General features: G+C 35.9%; 1 protein-coding gene across 1 annotated transcript in view; it reads left to right on the top strand.

Moving 5' to 3' along the window:
• The first annotated feature begins 240 nt into the window (after nucleotides 1-240).
• The window catches only part of LOC141332858 (amyloid beta A4 precursor protein-binding family B member 1-interacting protein-like), a 20501-nt gene continuing 3708 nt past the window's right edge, over nucleotides 241-17033 (top strand). Inside the window, exons 1-7 of the mRNA XM_073837819.1 lie at nucleotides 241-462; nucleotides 6901-6960; nucleotides 7370-7469; nucleotides 8382-8632; nucleotides 9484-9561; nucleotides 12889-13048; nucleotides 16843-16964. Coding sequence (XP_073693920.1) covers nucleotides 6901-6960; nucleotides 7370-7469; nucleotides 8382-8632; nucleotides 9484-9561; nucleotides 12889-13048; nucleotides 16843-16964 — 771 coding nt within the window. The 5' untranslated portion in view covers nucleotides 241-462. The remainder of the gene's footprint in view (nucleotides 463-6900; nucleotides 6961-7369; nucleotides 7470-8381; nucleotides 8633-9483; nucleotides 9562-12888; nucleotides 13049-16842; nucleotides 16965-17033) is intronic.

The following is a 17033-nucleotide window of genomic DNA, read 5'->3' as shown; positions in this document are numbered from 1 at the left end:
CATGCAATTGACTGCACAACAAAAATCCACTAGCAGGTCCAAGTTGATAAAATGTCAAGGCTTCATCTTGAAGCTTCATTGCTGACGAAAAGCAGATATGCATAACAATGGCATTAATCATTAACACAGAGAAACACCTATCAATCATTGACCAATATGTAATCTAGAGAGAAATAATATACTAGCTCTGGTCGGCTTGTCTCGTACACAGTCTCAGCTGTATGCTTGTGTGCCGCTGCTTTTCAGAGTCAGATGGAATGCAGAGACAGGTTTAGACCTGAACTTCCGTGTCAGGCAGGAAGTAAGTGAAGTGTCAGTGACTAACATACAAGCAGTACAGCTCAGCACCCTGCTGCATGCGGGTTGGGTGGTGTCCACCGTTAAACAGGAAAGAGAGGCATTTTACAGAAAACTTATTTATGTCCCCATCACCTAGTCATTAAAACTGCCAGATAAGCCAAGGTAAGTGATGTTTTTCCTTAAACAAATCATTTTTTTAGGTCTAGGTTCAGTGTGTGGTTCAGTTAGTTCAAATACCTGTTACATTTCACAATAATCAAGTAACAAGATGATTTTGTAGTAATACTGAAGTGTCTCTGGTGCCTAAAACATATCTAAAGTTCTGTAAATAATTTAGAAAAATGAATCATTTTAATGCCCTACTGATTGTTTTTAGAGAAAAGGGAGTTAACAACACTAGACCAGAATACTGTATCTTCACATGTACACTCTTAAACAAAAAAGTGCTTCAAAAGCAGAACCATTTTTGGTTCCACAAAGAACCATTCAGTCATAGGTTCTTTAAAGAACCATTTCTTGCTTACCTTTTTATAATCTGAAGAACCTTATTTGCCACAAAGAACCTTTTGTGAAACAGAAAGGTTCTTCAGATGTTAAAGGTTCTTTTTGGAACCATTTAAACAAAAAGGTTCTTCTATGGCATCATGAAGCATCTTTATTTTTATTTTTAAGAGTGTATGTTGTATTGATGTTAGGCAGTATATCTGATTATTAAGATGACATTTGCATCAATGTGCTTTTAAATTTACAACGCATTGTGGAAAATATTTCAAACTGACTTTTTGCATCTGCCTTGATTATCTGTAAATTAATTTATTATATTGTTGTGACTAGTTACTCATTATATTGTTTGACACAGCAAACAATACAAATAGCACCACACCCATATCAATGTAATATTTGCTAAAACACTATAATGTCTAGCGTCAGACTATCCATTCTGAAAACTGACAGTAGTTTCATTTATTATTAAACTTCATTAAAACATATTCCTAGTTTCATTGTGCATGATTCATCAGCACGTTATTTCAAATTTGTCTTCATTACTTTTAATCGAAATTTGATTGAATAATGTTAACCAATAGTCCTCAGCAGTCGACTTTACAGAATCCAAAGAACTCCTGTTTTTATTAAATACTACACGTCACTTGGACATGGAAGTGAACTGAGTTGGGAAAACTTAAAGATGGATAACACATGTTACATTTTGTAAAGAATAGAAAGTGTTTGCCATTTGGCTTGTCCTCAGCTGTCCAATATCCCAGTGAGTAATTATGTCCGTCTCATTTGGAATAACACATGCTGTCAACACTCGAAATTAGCGAATGACTATAATTTGTTCAATGGTCATTGAAGTAATCAGAAAGTCGTCTACAGAAAAAAAAAGTGAACTCCTGCATATGCATAAGTTTTAGCCTCAAAGCATACTTTTTTGTCTCAGGCTGTACTTTCTTATGATAAAGAGGTTTAGTGTTTCAAGCATAACAGCTCACAGTTTAAAGTACACAAGCGCTGTGACAGCAATCACAGAACGGCACACCAGCCGAACTAAAACACTGTGCCCAAGTGTTTGATGAAGAAACAAACAGGAGACTGTTTTTCTATCAGGTTACCCCAAAGTCAACAGTCGGTCTGGGTGCATAATGACTGTTTTCCTCAGACTAAAATAACTACTAAGGAACGATAACATCTCAGTGATTTTAAAAAGCATTACGGCAGCAACATTATAGCTGCTAGGCTACTCAGAGAACACTCAGAGAACTGAAAATGAGCTTTTAAAAGTTATTTTTTACATCCGTTTCCAAATCATGGAATGCTTCAAAATGTGTGAGTTTGTAGGTTTTCTAATGTCTTAGATTAACATTTCATCCTGCGGTAAATGCTAACAAGACTGCCTCAAAAATTATATTTAAAAATCTAAATATTTAGTCTGTTTAGAAATCAACTGTTATTGATAGTGTATTGCTGTTTCTGTTGCATTAAAAGCATCTATTTGATCTATTCTAAAGCACATTTTACCACATAATGTCATTTATTTTGTACTCTTCATGATATAAAGATTATGAGTTATACCATAAATTGTGCAGCTTGTTAAAGAGACATGTGCTACACTCTTAAAAATAAAGGTGTTTTAAAAGGTTCTTCGCAGCGATGCCATAGAAAAACCTTTTATGGTTCCACAAAGAACCATTCACTCAAAGGTTCTTTTAAGGACCATTTCTTTATCACCTTTTCATAATCTGAAGAAGCTTCTTTTGCCTTTTGTGAGACAAAAAGGTTATTAAGATGTTAAAGGTTCTTTACGGAACCATTCAAACAAAGAGCAAAATTCAGAACTTTGTTATAGTTATCCTTCAAGGTAAGACTGGTTTGATTGCAGTATAGCTAAATAACTTCCTTGATATTTAATTCAAAACACATGCAATTGTGAAACAGATGGAAACATTGAGCTCATTTCTTTTCCAGACCTGGAATCCTGCACAGATGCCCTTGATATGGAATATTATAGTTACCGTAAAACTTAACGAAACAGAAGAGCATTTAAAAGAGATTCTTGAAGCAGAAAATAGATTAAACAGTATATATAATGTCTGACCTTGTCACCTCAAACATGTCAGATAACCAAACATTTAATCTGACGCAAAGTTTCGATGTGACTAATGCACAGAAACTGCATGTTTTCATTCCTCCCTGTGTTGGTACATCATTTGCTTACATTTTAATGTAAATATGTACTGATTATATAATGATGCATATACTTGTCAGTTCTCAGGCTCATAAAAAGACACGTATAAGAAACACTGTGTTGTGATAGTTGCATAGAGATAGTGAGTGTCATCTGTTTCCTGTTGGAAACTTTGATGCTTTCAACATCTTGAGAGGGGAAGTTGCTGTAACCACTTCCCCATGAGTAGCAGCACACAAACAGCCCTCTGATTGGCTGTACGGCAGTGCTTCATTTGAACAAGAGAACGCAGCATTGTTTTACCCACAGGTGCTGGTGGTAGACCCCGTCAGTTTAGACATAGCATTAATCGAAAAACTTGTTTTTGTTGGAGTATTGCTCATATGGATGAAGACAAATGTCATTAAAAATGTCATTTTCAATATAAAACGTAAAAAAGACCAAGTGAACATTGTTTATTGAGATTGTGAGGTCCCAAATCTCTGATATTCTAGTCCCAATATGGCTTGAATCCCTCCTTCAATCTAAGTCTATAGGATTTGCTCATTTTGTCATGCTTCGTATCAGTTAGTAAAGTAAGCTTCTTCTCAATAAGCTGCATGATTAAAAGGAATCATTCATTTCTGTGGTACAGGGTAAACATCTATGTTTAAAAAAAAGTGATAGCATGTGCATTATTCAAAGCGGTTGCACAAATTAATTGCTGAATGTTGGAGAATAAAGGGGAAGTGGGACAGAGCTGGGTATTTTGGATCAAGATGAACAGATATTGATTGCCTTATTATAGTTGAACTGCAGGCAGCTAGATTGATCAGTAGAGAAGCTAACAGATCTTTACTTAAACATCCTCCTATATTTTAACTGTGAGGAAAAAAAATAAAAGTTCTAAAACATTAACTGATTTATTCATCTACTACATCTCCAACATATACAATAGAATGAGACAGAGAATGATCTCTTGGCAAATTCATTTCCATGTAAGTCATGTTTTCTGTAATATTGTACACTCAGGCAGTTCTAAGCGTTCATGTGCAGGACTCTGCATGTCTTGGCGAAGAATGAGTTATGCAAGCCATGCTTTATCTCTAGCCTCTGGATGGATATTGTGTAATGTGTAGCTTTGGGTCGTGTTTTTTTTTTTTTTGTTTTTTTACATGTTCACAGGTACTGTGGTCTATATTACCAATTACAAACACAAACGCAAGTTGCTGTAATCAAAAATGGCACCATACAATTGACCAATTCTGCACAGCAGTTACAAAACCACTTTAGCTGCCATGTTTTGCAGTGGAGAGAAAAAAAGATTTAATTTGATCTTAGCTTTTTCCATTACGTAGTATGTATTCTTCTCCATTTCTGTTTAGGTTCCTTGTCATTGTCGCCTTTGGCTTGCTTAATAGGGGTTTAAAAGTGGGATAGATCACCCAAAATTGAAAATTATCCCATTTGCTCAAGCCATTCTAGTAGTGTATAACTTTCTTATGAGTTTTATTAGCAGAAGCTAGATATTATGGTTTATAAAGTTTTAAATATGGATATTTTTCTTACAAAAATGCATTGATTTGCTTTAGTAGGCCTTTATTAACCCCCTGGAACCATGTGGAGCACTTTTTTATGATGGATGGATGGATGGATACACTTTATTGGACTTCTATTGGACTATTAAATAGTAACACCCATTCACTGCCATTATAAAGCTTGGAAGAGCCAGGACAATTTTTAATACAACTCTGATTGTATTTGTATGAAAGAACACTGTAAAAAAGTTTTCACAAATTTCAACTTAAAAACTTAAGTTTAGCAGCTGCCTTAAAACTTTAAGTTAAACCAACTTAAGTCATTTAAACGCACAAGTTAAATCAGCTATTTTTTATTGTAATAAGTTCAAATGACTTGTAGTTTTAAGCTGATTTAACTTAAAAACTTAAAGCAGCTGCTGAACTTAGATTTTTAAGTTGAATCTGGTGAAAACTTTTTACAGTGTGATGTTTGCATCATTGATTCTGTTATTTTCTTGTTCATTGTTGTGAAGCTGCTTTGGAACAATCTGTAATAAAATAAATAAATAAAAAATAAACAATTCAGTCTATAATCTTAATGAAAAATGAACCTCACTTAGTGAATGGATAAATAACTCATCTGATGATGTTCAGCTGAAAATGCTGACTCACAGCTAAATGCAGAATCAAGCATAGTCAGGATGTTTGCGTGCATAAGTGTTCAGTGACGCTTCATGTGTATCACACTATAGGCTCTTGAGACACATTGGTTTAACACAGGGAGGAGATAATAAAAGTGACAGATTTACATTCTAAATTTATCAGAGGATCATGTAAAATATGTCACATGCCACCATGAGGCCCTGGGTTAGGGTAATAAGTACAACTGGGCAGTCTTTATCACAAAATAAACCCTAACATAAAGTTGAGGATGACCCTGTTCACTGAAAAGGTTACAAAAGTTTACAAAGATACATATTCCATTTTTTTTTTCCACTGTTATAAAAAGAGAAAATGCATGTACTAGGGCAGTATATTGAAAGTAGTTATTATATAAACGTATTTGGTTACAATTTATTTAAATGAGTAGCTCACTTCCAGAACTTTTACAGGTAATACTCAGCCCCTTGTCATCCAAGATGTTCATGTCTTTCTTTCTTCAGTCGTAAAGAAATTGTTTTTTGAGGAAAACATTTTAGGATTTCTCTCCATATAATGGACTTCTATGGTGCCCCCGAGTTTGAACTTCCAAAATGCAGTTTAAACACAGCTTCAAAGGGCTGTAAACGATCCCAGCCGAGGAAGAAGGGTCTTATCTACATCGCTGTAGAAGTACAGAGCCAGTGTTTACAAAGTGAACGTGAAGAAGGACAAACGCCCTTTACAAAAAAAAAAAAAAGAGGTAAAACAGCAATGTAGGATGATTTTGAAGTTGTGATGGGAGTTTTTCAACATAACCTAACTGTCATGAAGATAAAACCCTACTTCTTCAGCTGGGATTGTTTAGAGCCCTTTGAAGCTGTGTTTAGACTGCATTTTGGAAGTTCAAACTCGGGGGCACCATAGAAGTCCATTATATAAAGAGAAATCCTGAAATGTTTTCCTCAAAAAACATAATTTCTTTAAGACTGAAGAATGAAAGACAGTTGTAATCGCAGAAAAACCTGACAGCCGGATGAACATTATTCCTCATATTCATGGCTGCTTGCCACAAAACAAAATAAATTAGACACAAAATATTGATTTGAGTTGAAATATTTAAACGCAAAGTTTCCATGAAGAAAGCAGTTGCTAGCAAGTGGCAAGTTCAAACTAGACAGCATTTCCATATAAATAATTATGGCAATAAATACATTGATTAAAGATGGAACTGTTTTAAAATCTTACAATCATCATGAAATGGCAGCAGCTGCGTTTGTATGAAATGAGAGAGCGGGTTTGCAAAACAAGATGACATAATTAAATAATTGTACGCAGAATAATGATTAAATTGAGTTTTATTTTATTAGCCAAACAAACACAAAGCTTCCACAAAGAAAAAATGTTCTTAGCAAGCAAATAGCATCGACTGCAGTTACCCGGATGAGCCTGTGTTATTACTGTTTACCGGTTGTTATCAGGGAATAACGTACCTTGGAATGTCTGACCAATCAGTATTGAGTATTCTGTGCTGCCGTGTAAAAATAATAAATAATGCATGGAATTACACGTTGGAATATGTTTGTATTTACATTTAATAATCAGAATACATTTGTTAAAACTACATGTAGGCCTGTGTTCATACCTGAAGTTCAGTGTTAAGTTTTTGTGCTGCATTCACATTATTTACAGTCTTGAAGAGTATTTTTTACAATTCTATTGCATGACTTTTTGTAAATATGTTCAATTCTCATCTCTCAACTATTGCTGTTGTAGATGGATGACATTGATGCCATGTTCAGCGACATGCTGCAGGAGATGGATCTCCTAACGCAGGTATGTTTCCTGTGGATGTGTCTTATATCATCATGGATAATCCGTGCAGTGTATGCCTTTATGTGCATTTAAGTAAAAAAAAATATGAATAGTTAAAAAAGATATGAAAAGATATGAATATAGTTTCATAAATAGTTATATTTACAGTATACTAACATTTGTAAAGGCAATGAACATTTTCATGTGATGAGTTCAAATAAGTTCCTGAATTAGTAATGTAATGTTATAAGTCAGTTACAAACAGTATGAGCACAAAATATGGAACAAAAACACAAAGCAAACATATTAATATACATGTCACATATGCATGTTAATCAAATGATAGTTCCTTGCTGTAATTCTGCAGTTAAAAAAAATAGCTTCCATATTTGTCTTTCATATGACTTGTTCCTCATTTGGCTTTGCACAGAGTTTGGGAGACGAAGCAGAGTCTGCGCCTATGCCTAAACCTCCCTCTCTTCCTGACCCTCCGGAAATGAACTTTTCCATTGGTTTTACAGATTTGAATGGTAATCCATATTTCAGTCTAATATTTTTCACCAGCATCTGCTTTCTTACCAAGTTATTTCATCTAAAAGACTCTATACATCAAGTGTTGCTTTTTGAAGGAAATTAGTGATTAATTAACCATAAAATTGCTTGGAATGACGTCCGAGGGTCGGCCCAAAGATACACAGACGGGGCTGTTTGAAGTGAAGAATGTTTCTTTACAATATTTCTGCAATCACAGCCTTAATAGCACGCTTACATATTGGCCTCATTCAGTTGTAAAGTTTTAGGGTTAAAAAAAGCTTTTTTGGCCACAAATGAATGTTTTTGTATTCATGACTACATTTTATTAAGTGGTGGAAACCAAATACTTAATCATTTACATTTAGACATTTAGCAGCCGCTTTTATCCAGAGGACAATGGAAGCAATCAAAATCTAAATCTGAAATATGATTTTTTAAGAATAGAATTAGAATAGAGGGTGTTAGAGTTAGAGGGTCAAATAAAGACGGAAGAGATGTGTTTTTAGCCGATCCTTGAAGATGGCTAAGGACTCAGCTGTTCGGATTGAGTTGGGCAGGTCATTCAACCAGGAGGGTACATTTAATGTGAAAGTCTGGGAAAGTGATTTTGTGCCTCTTTGGGATGGCACAATAATGCGTTGTTCACTTGCAGAACGCAAGCTTCTAGAGGGCACATAAGTATGAAGTAATGAATTGAGGTTAATGAGTGCAGAGCCAGTGGTGGTTTTGTAGGCAAACATTAATGCCTTAATCAATCACCATGTTGTACACCTAAAATATTTCCCACGAGATTGTGTTGCAACACAATTGTTGTTTTTTCCTCCCACATATCATGTGTAGGCTCCGTAGGTTGTCTTTTCAACAATGTGATTTTTTTTTCCCCATTGTGACCCTATGTTTCCGTAAAGCCTCCCTGCATGATCTGGAAGATAATGACTTGGATGCCTTGATGGCTGACCTGGTAGCAGATATCAGTGCCACGGAGGAAAAGTTTTCCACAGAAAGAGATACGTTTAAGGGGTCAGCTCCAGTTGCCCCAATACCCTCACAGCCTCCAAGTAATTTTAGCCTTCCAGCGTCAACTGACACCTATAGACCTGCAACTTCCTCCAACTCCATTGTGGGGCCGCCTCCACCACCCGCCTCCAAACCATCAAAAGTAAGTATCAATTTAGTCCGCACAACCACAGGCCTCATGTGGTTAACACGTCCTTAGCTAAAGGTTACAGGGTTTAATTTTAACAGAACCAGGCCAAACAACAGATGTGAGCGGATATAATAGAATTTAAGTGCAGCCAACATTGTAAAACTGTAATAACTTTATGAAGTATGAACCTTATGAATGCCTACAATATCCATTTCTACTCTGTAAAAAAGCCTAAGCATAAAATGTAATTATCCTCATGATTACAGTGTTAGCTGAGCCGGATAGTCATTGAATGTTATTTTATGTATAGCCCAGTGCTTGGCGGAATGTACAACAGGAGATATCCAGATGGTTTTATTAAGTAGATCAGCTTTGTTTCAAAACCTGAAGTGAGATGCCTACCTAGCAAGGACTTCAAAGCATTACTGATGTACTTCCGGTCTGAAGGATGTTCAACAAGTTAGGCAGCTTAATTATATTCTTCTCAGATAGCTAGCATTGCGTACATCTTTCTTTGAATCCCAGAATGCCTGGCCATTAATCAAACAAATCACTAACTCTATTGGAGACAAAAACACTTTGTACTGTGCGGAGCTGCTGACTATATGTGGAGCCTTCAAAATCAGCCACATCTGAGGTTCTATTTCAGTTAAGACTCTCTGACCTCAGACTGCAAAACCAGACATCACAATACTGTCTTAGTTTTGTCATTGAGAGTCAAAGTAAACCTTGCATTTCCCATATGTAGAGCCCTTTAACATCACCCTGACCCTTTGAAATCACAATTAGGTTCAGATCACTACAAAAACGACTGATATATATTGTTATGTCTGTTGGGTAATGATAATTTTGTATCCTCTCAGGAAGAACTAGAGGAACAGGCCAAAGCAGATAAAATCAAGCTCGCTTTGGAGAAGCTAAAGGAGGCCAAAGTGAAAAAGGTGAGAGATACATTTGTTTTAATCATTTTTCCATCTTGAATGATGTTAAGCATATTATTCATTGCAGTCAGACACTGCTCGTGATGATTCATGCTGGCTTTGGCTATTCTAAAGCAGCTGGAGACTGTTCCTAAATCCATTAATCAAGAAAGTGAGTCATTTGACTGCAAAAATATACATGTTTTTCATGGCATCATTCAATGCTGTGGAGTAAAAAATGCTGAGTGCATTAGGTGATCTGGAAGAGAGGACATCCATTACTAGAAGAGTAATAACATCAGTCAGTTCAGGGCATTCTGAAGCTTGACTGCACCCTGCTACACACAGACATTTTTCCTTTCATGGAAGCCCAAGGAGGCCTTATGTAAGGACATCTCTTAAGAGAAATCGCAAACAATATCTGTTGCACCAGAGATTTGCACCACCACATTAAGACTACTGTTAGGATTTATTAAAGACACAAGACACACAGTGTAAAATTGGCAATGACAAGGCATGGATACAGTTACTTTTGCGGCTGACCTTATTGCATATGCATGTGTTGGAGCTTCCCTTTCAGACACAAAATTTATGGGAGGAGAATATTTAAATAAACCATGCAACATTTTTTGTTTAAATTTTCGATAGTCTGTTTACTTGTTTGTACCCTAATTTAATGCCCTGAAAAGCATGTCTTAATCCATTTTACACATGATATGGCACTGCTCTTGGTATATTGCGTTGGTCATTATGGATGCTAGCTGGCTGTATCTCTGTTCTTTAATTGGCATATTGTCAGTAGATGCTTGAACTCAGATCTTTTTAGGCCCCTCTCTTGACTCAGACTAAGCTCTTTTCAGGTCTCTGTCTTGACTTGGACTCAACCATCTTCAGGTCTCTGTCTTTACCCAAATTCATCCATCTTCAGGGTTCTGTCTTCACTCAGACTCAAAAGTTTTCAGGTCTCTGTCTTGACTCAGACTGTACCATCTGTACTCAGTCTTCAATTGGACTTGATATTTTTCAGGTTTCTTTCTTGACCTAACCTCAACACTTTTCAGGCCTCTGTCTTGACTTGGACTCAACACTTTTGAGGTCTCTATTTTGACTTAGACACAACCTCCTTTACTGTAGGCCTCTGTCTTGACTCAGACTCAACCTTTTTCAGGTCTCTGTAATGGCTCAGACTGCACCATTTTCAGGTCTCAGTCTTGATTTGGACTCAACACATTTCAGGTCTCTATTTTGACTTGAACCCCCACTTGAACCACCAGGTCTTCGTTCTGACAAGGAACTTTTCCAGGTCTCTGTCTTGACACTGACTCAGCCCTCTTCAGGTCTCTCTCTTTACACAGATTCAACCATCTTCAGGGTTCTGTCTTCACTCTGACTCCAAACCTTTCAGGTCTCTGTCATGGCTCGGACTGTATCATCTTCAGGTCTCAGTCTTTATTTGGACTCAACACCATTCACGTCTTGGTCGTGACTCGGACTCAACACTTTTCAGGTCTCTATTTTGACTTGGACCCAACCTCCTTTATGTCTCTGTCTTGACTTTGGCTTAACACTTTTCAAGTCTTGGTCTTGACTCAGACGCAACCTTTCATGACTCTGCTTTGACCCAACTTCCTTTATGTCTCTGTTTTGAATTGGTCTTTAGGTCTTGGTCTAGACTAGGACTGGGTTCTTTTCAGGCCTCTGTCTTGACTTGGACTCAACACTTTTCAAGTCTTGGGTTTGACTCGGACTCAACCTGTTCCAGGTCTCTGTCTTGACTCAGATTCAACCATCTTCATGTCTCTGTCTTCACTAAGACTCAAAAACTTTCAGGTCTCTGTCCTGACTTGGACTTAACACTTTTCAGGTCTTTATTTTGACTTGGAACCAACCTCCTTTATGTCTCTGTCTTGATTTAGACTTAACACTTTTCAAGTCTTAGTCTTGACTCAGACAAAACCTTTTTCATGTCTCTGCTTTGACTTGGACCCAACCTCCTTTAGGTCTCTGTCTTGAATTGGTCTTTATGTCTTGGTCTAGACTTGGACTCTTTCATGTCTCTGTCTTCACTCTGAATCAAAATCGGTCCTCAAAAAATTGGTCTTCAGCTCTTTGTCTTGACTAGGACTCAGTTCTTTTCAGGTCTCTGTCTTGACATGAACCCACCCTCGTTTAAGTCTCTGTGTTTACTTGGACTCAACACGTTTCAAGTCTTGGTCTTGACTTGGACTCAACACTTTTTTTAAGTCTTGACTCGGACTCAACCTTTTCCAGGCCTCTTTTCAGCCCTCTTCAGGTCTATCTCTTTACTTAGATTTAACCATCTTTATGTCTCTGTTTTCACTCAGACTCAAAACCTTTCAAGTCTTGGTCTCTCAACCCTCAATTCTCTTCAGGTATCTGTCTTGACTTGGACTCAAGCATTTTCAGGTCTCGGTCCTGATAATCATACAATATATCAACTACTGCATAGTCTATCTGTATTTGTGTGTCTCACAAAGAATATTAGACCCAACCTCCTTTATGTCTTTGTCTTGACTTGGACTTAACACTTTTTAAGTCTTGGTCTTGATTCGAACTCAAACTTATTTTGACTTGGACCCAACCTCCTTTAAGTGTCTTGAATTGGTCTTCAGGTATTGGTCTTTTCTAGGACTTAATTCTTTTCAGGCCTCTGTCTAGCCTGAAAATACTTTATCCTCTTTACATCTCTGTCTTGACTTGGACTAGCCCCTTATTCAGTCTCTGTCTTAACTCGGATTCAAGCTACTCAAATGAACAGTTCTAAACTACATAGCTGTCCAAATTAGATGTATAGATCCATAATTATACAGTATATCAACCATTGCATAGTCTGTGTATTTGTGAATATTAGAAGAATCTTAGACAAGTATCATGAAGACTAAATAGTCTCTTGAGTTATAAAAGAGCAAGCTCTGAGCAATAATTGTTTGCAATAATAAGTGTGTCTTGGCTCAGACTGCAGGGGGATTAACTTTTTGATTTCTAATTAGTTATATGTTACATGACCCACACTGACTATATCCCTTTAATGCCACCATGAGTGATCTAAAGTTGGTTACTCAAAGTGATTTACAGTATATGTTGTAACAGTGATTACAGCAATAACAGATTTAAAGCCGCAACTATAACCAAACAATTTAGTCTGTACAAACAATGACTACAATCAAATTAAGTTTTGAATGCACTAAACTAGACATTTAGCACAATTGTTGATATTCAAATATGTCTCTATGCAGTTCAAATGCCATTGCAGAGCCATTAGTTCCTTAAAATGTAACTAAAATTTTAATTGAGTTTAACCTTGTTATTTATGGTTTGTTGTGATAGCTGGTCGTGAAAGTGGAGATTATGGATGGCAGCTCAAAGACTCTGATGGTGGATGAGAGACAAACAGTCAGAGATGTGATGGAAACCCTGTTTGAGAAGACCCATTGTGACTGCAATGTGGACTGGTGTGTGTGTGAGACCAACCCTGACTTACAGACTGGTGAGTACCATCCATGTACTATGCACACACACCCGCATGTCCATTCAGTTGTCATCAGGTTTATAGGGATGGATTTTGCGAAGATGATGAAGTGTGTTTTTACTGGCATGCTGACAGCCAGGCTCCAGTGAACTCACAGTATGCCGCTGACGTACCGCTTTACACATCCACTTTCATACACCAAGCGACAGGTGGGTTTAATTTACTGCCCCAGACGCCGTCACTCAACTTCGCTATCGTGAGGAAATACAGTCCTTATGATCGAAATCCCCAATTTCTTTTTTTTCCATCTGCTGTGAGGCTTCATCTACAGCCATTACCATATGTTTGCTTTCTTGCTGCCAAATTTTAGATGAATAGACTGGATTTATCTTGTGTTATTCCATTTCTTCTCATCCCCAGAGAAAAGGAAGTGCACTTAATTGTATTGAATGTGCACCTGTGGTGTACTTCAAACCTAAAAATATACTAAATAAATAAACAAAAACGGTACTTCCAGATAATATATTAATGAAATAAAATGCCACTTAAGTGTACTTAAAATTTCATGACTGTTTCTTAACACACGTAGCTACAAAAATGATTTAACGTTTACTCTCTATTATCTGCAAGTACAGCTTTTTAATATACTTTTAACAGTTTACATGCATATTTAATGCAATTATGTGTGCACCTCTTTTTCGCCAAATGTTATAGTTTAACAGTTGGCACTTGCTATAGACCTCTTTGTTGTCAAAAGTATTTGACCCTTGTACCACCTTCTACTGGCTTCGCTTACTGAAAATTGCGTATCAATCCAATGTAGGCAAAAGACAAAAGATAACTCACTAAGGTTAGAAACAGAGTCAAAGTTGAACTGTGTTAAAGATCTTTGTTACACCCAGGCTAAGTTTAGAAAAGCATCATCCTCGCATGATGATGTTTCCTACTGTGAATGAGTTATAATCATGAGGGAAATAGACTGATGAGGTGAACATCTAAACTGTTCTGACAGACACACACATAGCGTACTTGCATACATATAAAGTTCTTCACTCCCGTCCATTACTTTGCTCTCATTGAGTTGAGAGACACAGGAAATCACACACATGCTCAGGAAAAATAGCTTCCATATATTGCCTGCGAAGCAGACTCACACCATGGGTCTAATGCCAGTAACCACACCAAACATCAGACCACCCATATTTCTTCATTCCAGTTTTTATTCAGTATTATGTGGTCTTTAACTGAGAAGATGCAGACAGCATAGTATATATAAAACCACAATGTCTGGGTTGGCCCCAATGCAATGGGAGGTACACACAGTAAAAATCCAGTAGGCTGTTTAGTTAATGAGTTTACAATAATATTTTTGGTAACACTTTTCTCAAGGTTTTTTTTGTTTTTGCTATTATTTTTTGTTAATACTTTCAGGGGATCTTTCAGCTTCAATTCAGTGAACAAGCTAAAGTCATGTTCAGTTGTCAAAAAGAAAACAGCTTACATTAGTTACTTTCAGAGGAAGTTCTGCCCTATATTTGAGTTTGCTGTTTACTTGCATGCTTATTAGTCTGTTCACTTTACAACATATCCGGCCAGCTATTTCAGGCAGCCAAGACCAAGTCCTGTTTGTCTGAATGAGGAAATCCTAAAATCTCAGAATTTGTTGGCCATACTAATGTTTAAAAAATAATAATATATATATATATATATATATATATATATATATATATATATATATACTATTATTTTTTTTTTTTTTTTTCAAATCAGTGTGTATGTGTGCAACAATTGTTAAATGTTATTTCCATTAGTTAGTAAATTTGCAAGTGCATACACTGTTGTTCAAAAGTTTGGGATCATTAAGATTTTTAATGTTTTTTAAGTCTCTTATGCTCATCAAAGCTCCATTTATTTGATTAAAAATACAGAAAAAAGGTAATATTATGAGATATTATTGCAATTTAAAATAACAGTTTTCTATTTTAATTTACTTTTAAATATAATTTATTTCTGAGGTGCAAAGCTGCATTTTCAGCATCATTATTCTAGTCTTCAGTGTCACATGATCCTTCAGAAATCATTCTAAAATGCTAATTTATTATCAATGTTGGAAACAGTTGTGCTGCTTAATACTTTTTGGGAACCTGTGATATTTTCAGGATTCTTTGATGAATACAAAGTTAAAAGAACATAATTTATTTAAAATATAAATCTTTTCTGACAATATAAGTTTTTACTATCACTTTTTATCAACTTCCTTGCTGAATAAAAGTATTAATTTCTTTCAAACAAAGAAAGAAGAGTAAACTTACTGACCCCATACTTTGAACGGTAGTGTACATTGTTACAAAAGATTTCTATTGTAAATAAATGCTGTAATCATAGAATCCTGAGAAAAGTATTACAGGTTCCAAAAAAAAGAACACACACACACACACACACACACACACACACACACACACATATATATATATATATATATATATATATACTGTCAAGCCCAAAATTATTCATACCCCTGGCAAATTCTGACTTAAAGTTACTTTTATTCAACCAGCAAGTATTTACATTTGAACAAAAAGTGGCATGTCCAAAATTATTCATACCCTTCTCAATAATCAGTAGAAAAGTCTTTATTGGCTATTACAGCAATCAAACGCTTCCTAAAATTGCTGACCAGCATTTTGCATGTCTCTTCTGGTATTTTTGCCCATTCATCTTTAGCGATGAGCTCCAACTCTTTCAGATTGGAGGGTTTCCTTGCCATCACCCTGATCTTTAGCTCCCTCCACAGATTCTCAATTGGATTTAAGTCAGGACTCTGGCTGGGCCACTGCAAAACGTTAATGTTTTTGTCTAACCATTTCTTTACCACTTTTGCTGTGTATTTTGGGTCGGTGTCGTGCTGAAATGTCCACTGGTGCCCAAGGCCAAGTTTCTCTGCAGACTGCCTGATGTTGTTGTTGAGAATTTTGATGTATTGCTCCTTTTTCATGGTGCCGTTTACTGTGATTAGGTTCCCTTTAATGTTTTTAAAAAACATTAAAAATCTTATTTATCCCAAACTTTTGAACCGCAGTGTAAGTTTAGGGGGGTGGTATTGATAATCAATATTTAGATATAAAAAGGAGAATTAGGTATGTATAAAAATTATGACATTTGAACTAAGTTTGAACTTTCTACAGAATGGAGAAATCATTCTAAAATGCTAATTTATTATCTATATTGGAAACAGTTGTGCTGCATAATAATTTTTGGAACCTGTGATAATTTTTTTTAGAATTCTCTGATCAATAAAAAGTAAAAGAACAGCGTTTATGCAAAATAGAAATCTTTTGTAACAAAGTCTTTACTATCACTTTTTATCAGCTTAACACATTCTTGCTGAATAAAAGTATTAGTTTCTTTCAAACAAAGAAAAAAGAAAATAATTACTGACCCCAAACTTTGAACGGTAGTGTATGTTGTTACAAAAGATTTCTATTTTAAATAATTGCTGTTTGTTTATACATTATATTAAGCAGCACAACTGTTTCCAACATTGATAATAAATCAGCATATTAGACTAATATCTGAAGGATCATGTGACACTGACCAGACCAGACCAGACCAGAGTACTAATGCTTTGCATCAAAGCAATAAATTCTATTTTAAAGTATATTAAAATACAAAACCACTGTTTTTAAATGGCAATAATATTTCACAATAATCAAATCAAGCAGTGTAAGATCATGGGGGGGATTATAAATATTTAGTTTTAAAAAGCAGAACTGTGTACGATACCATTTGAACTGAGTTTGAACTTTCCACAGAACGAGGGTTTGAGGATCATGAGAACCTAGTGGAGCCTCTTTCTACATGGACAAGGGACACTGAAAACAAAGTGATTTTTCAAGAGAAAAAAGACAAGTATGAAGTGTTCAGAAACCCTCAGGCAAGTATTTGGGCAGCTATTTGTGCTTAAATAACTAATACATACATGTAGCTAACACTTCAGTTTAAG

This window comes from Garra rufa, chromosome 4 (genome assembly GCF_049309525.1).
Source record: "Garra rufa chromosome 4, GarRuf1.0, whole genome shotgun sequence".
Classification (NCBI taxonomy): domain Eukaryota; kingdom Metazoa; phylum Chordata; class Actinopteri; order Cypriniformes; family Cyprinidae; genus Garra; species Garra rufa.
This window is presented reverse-complemented; position numbering and strand designations above follow the sequence as displayed.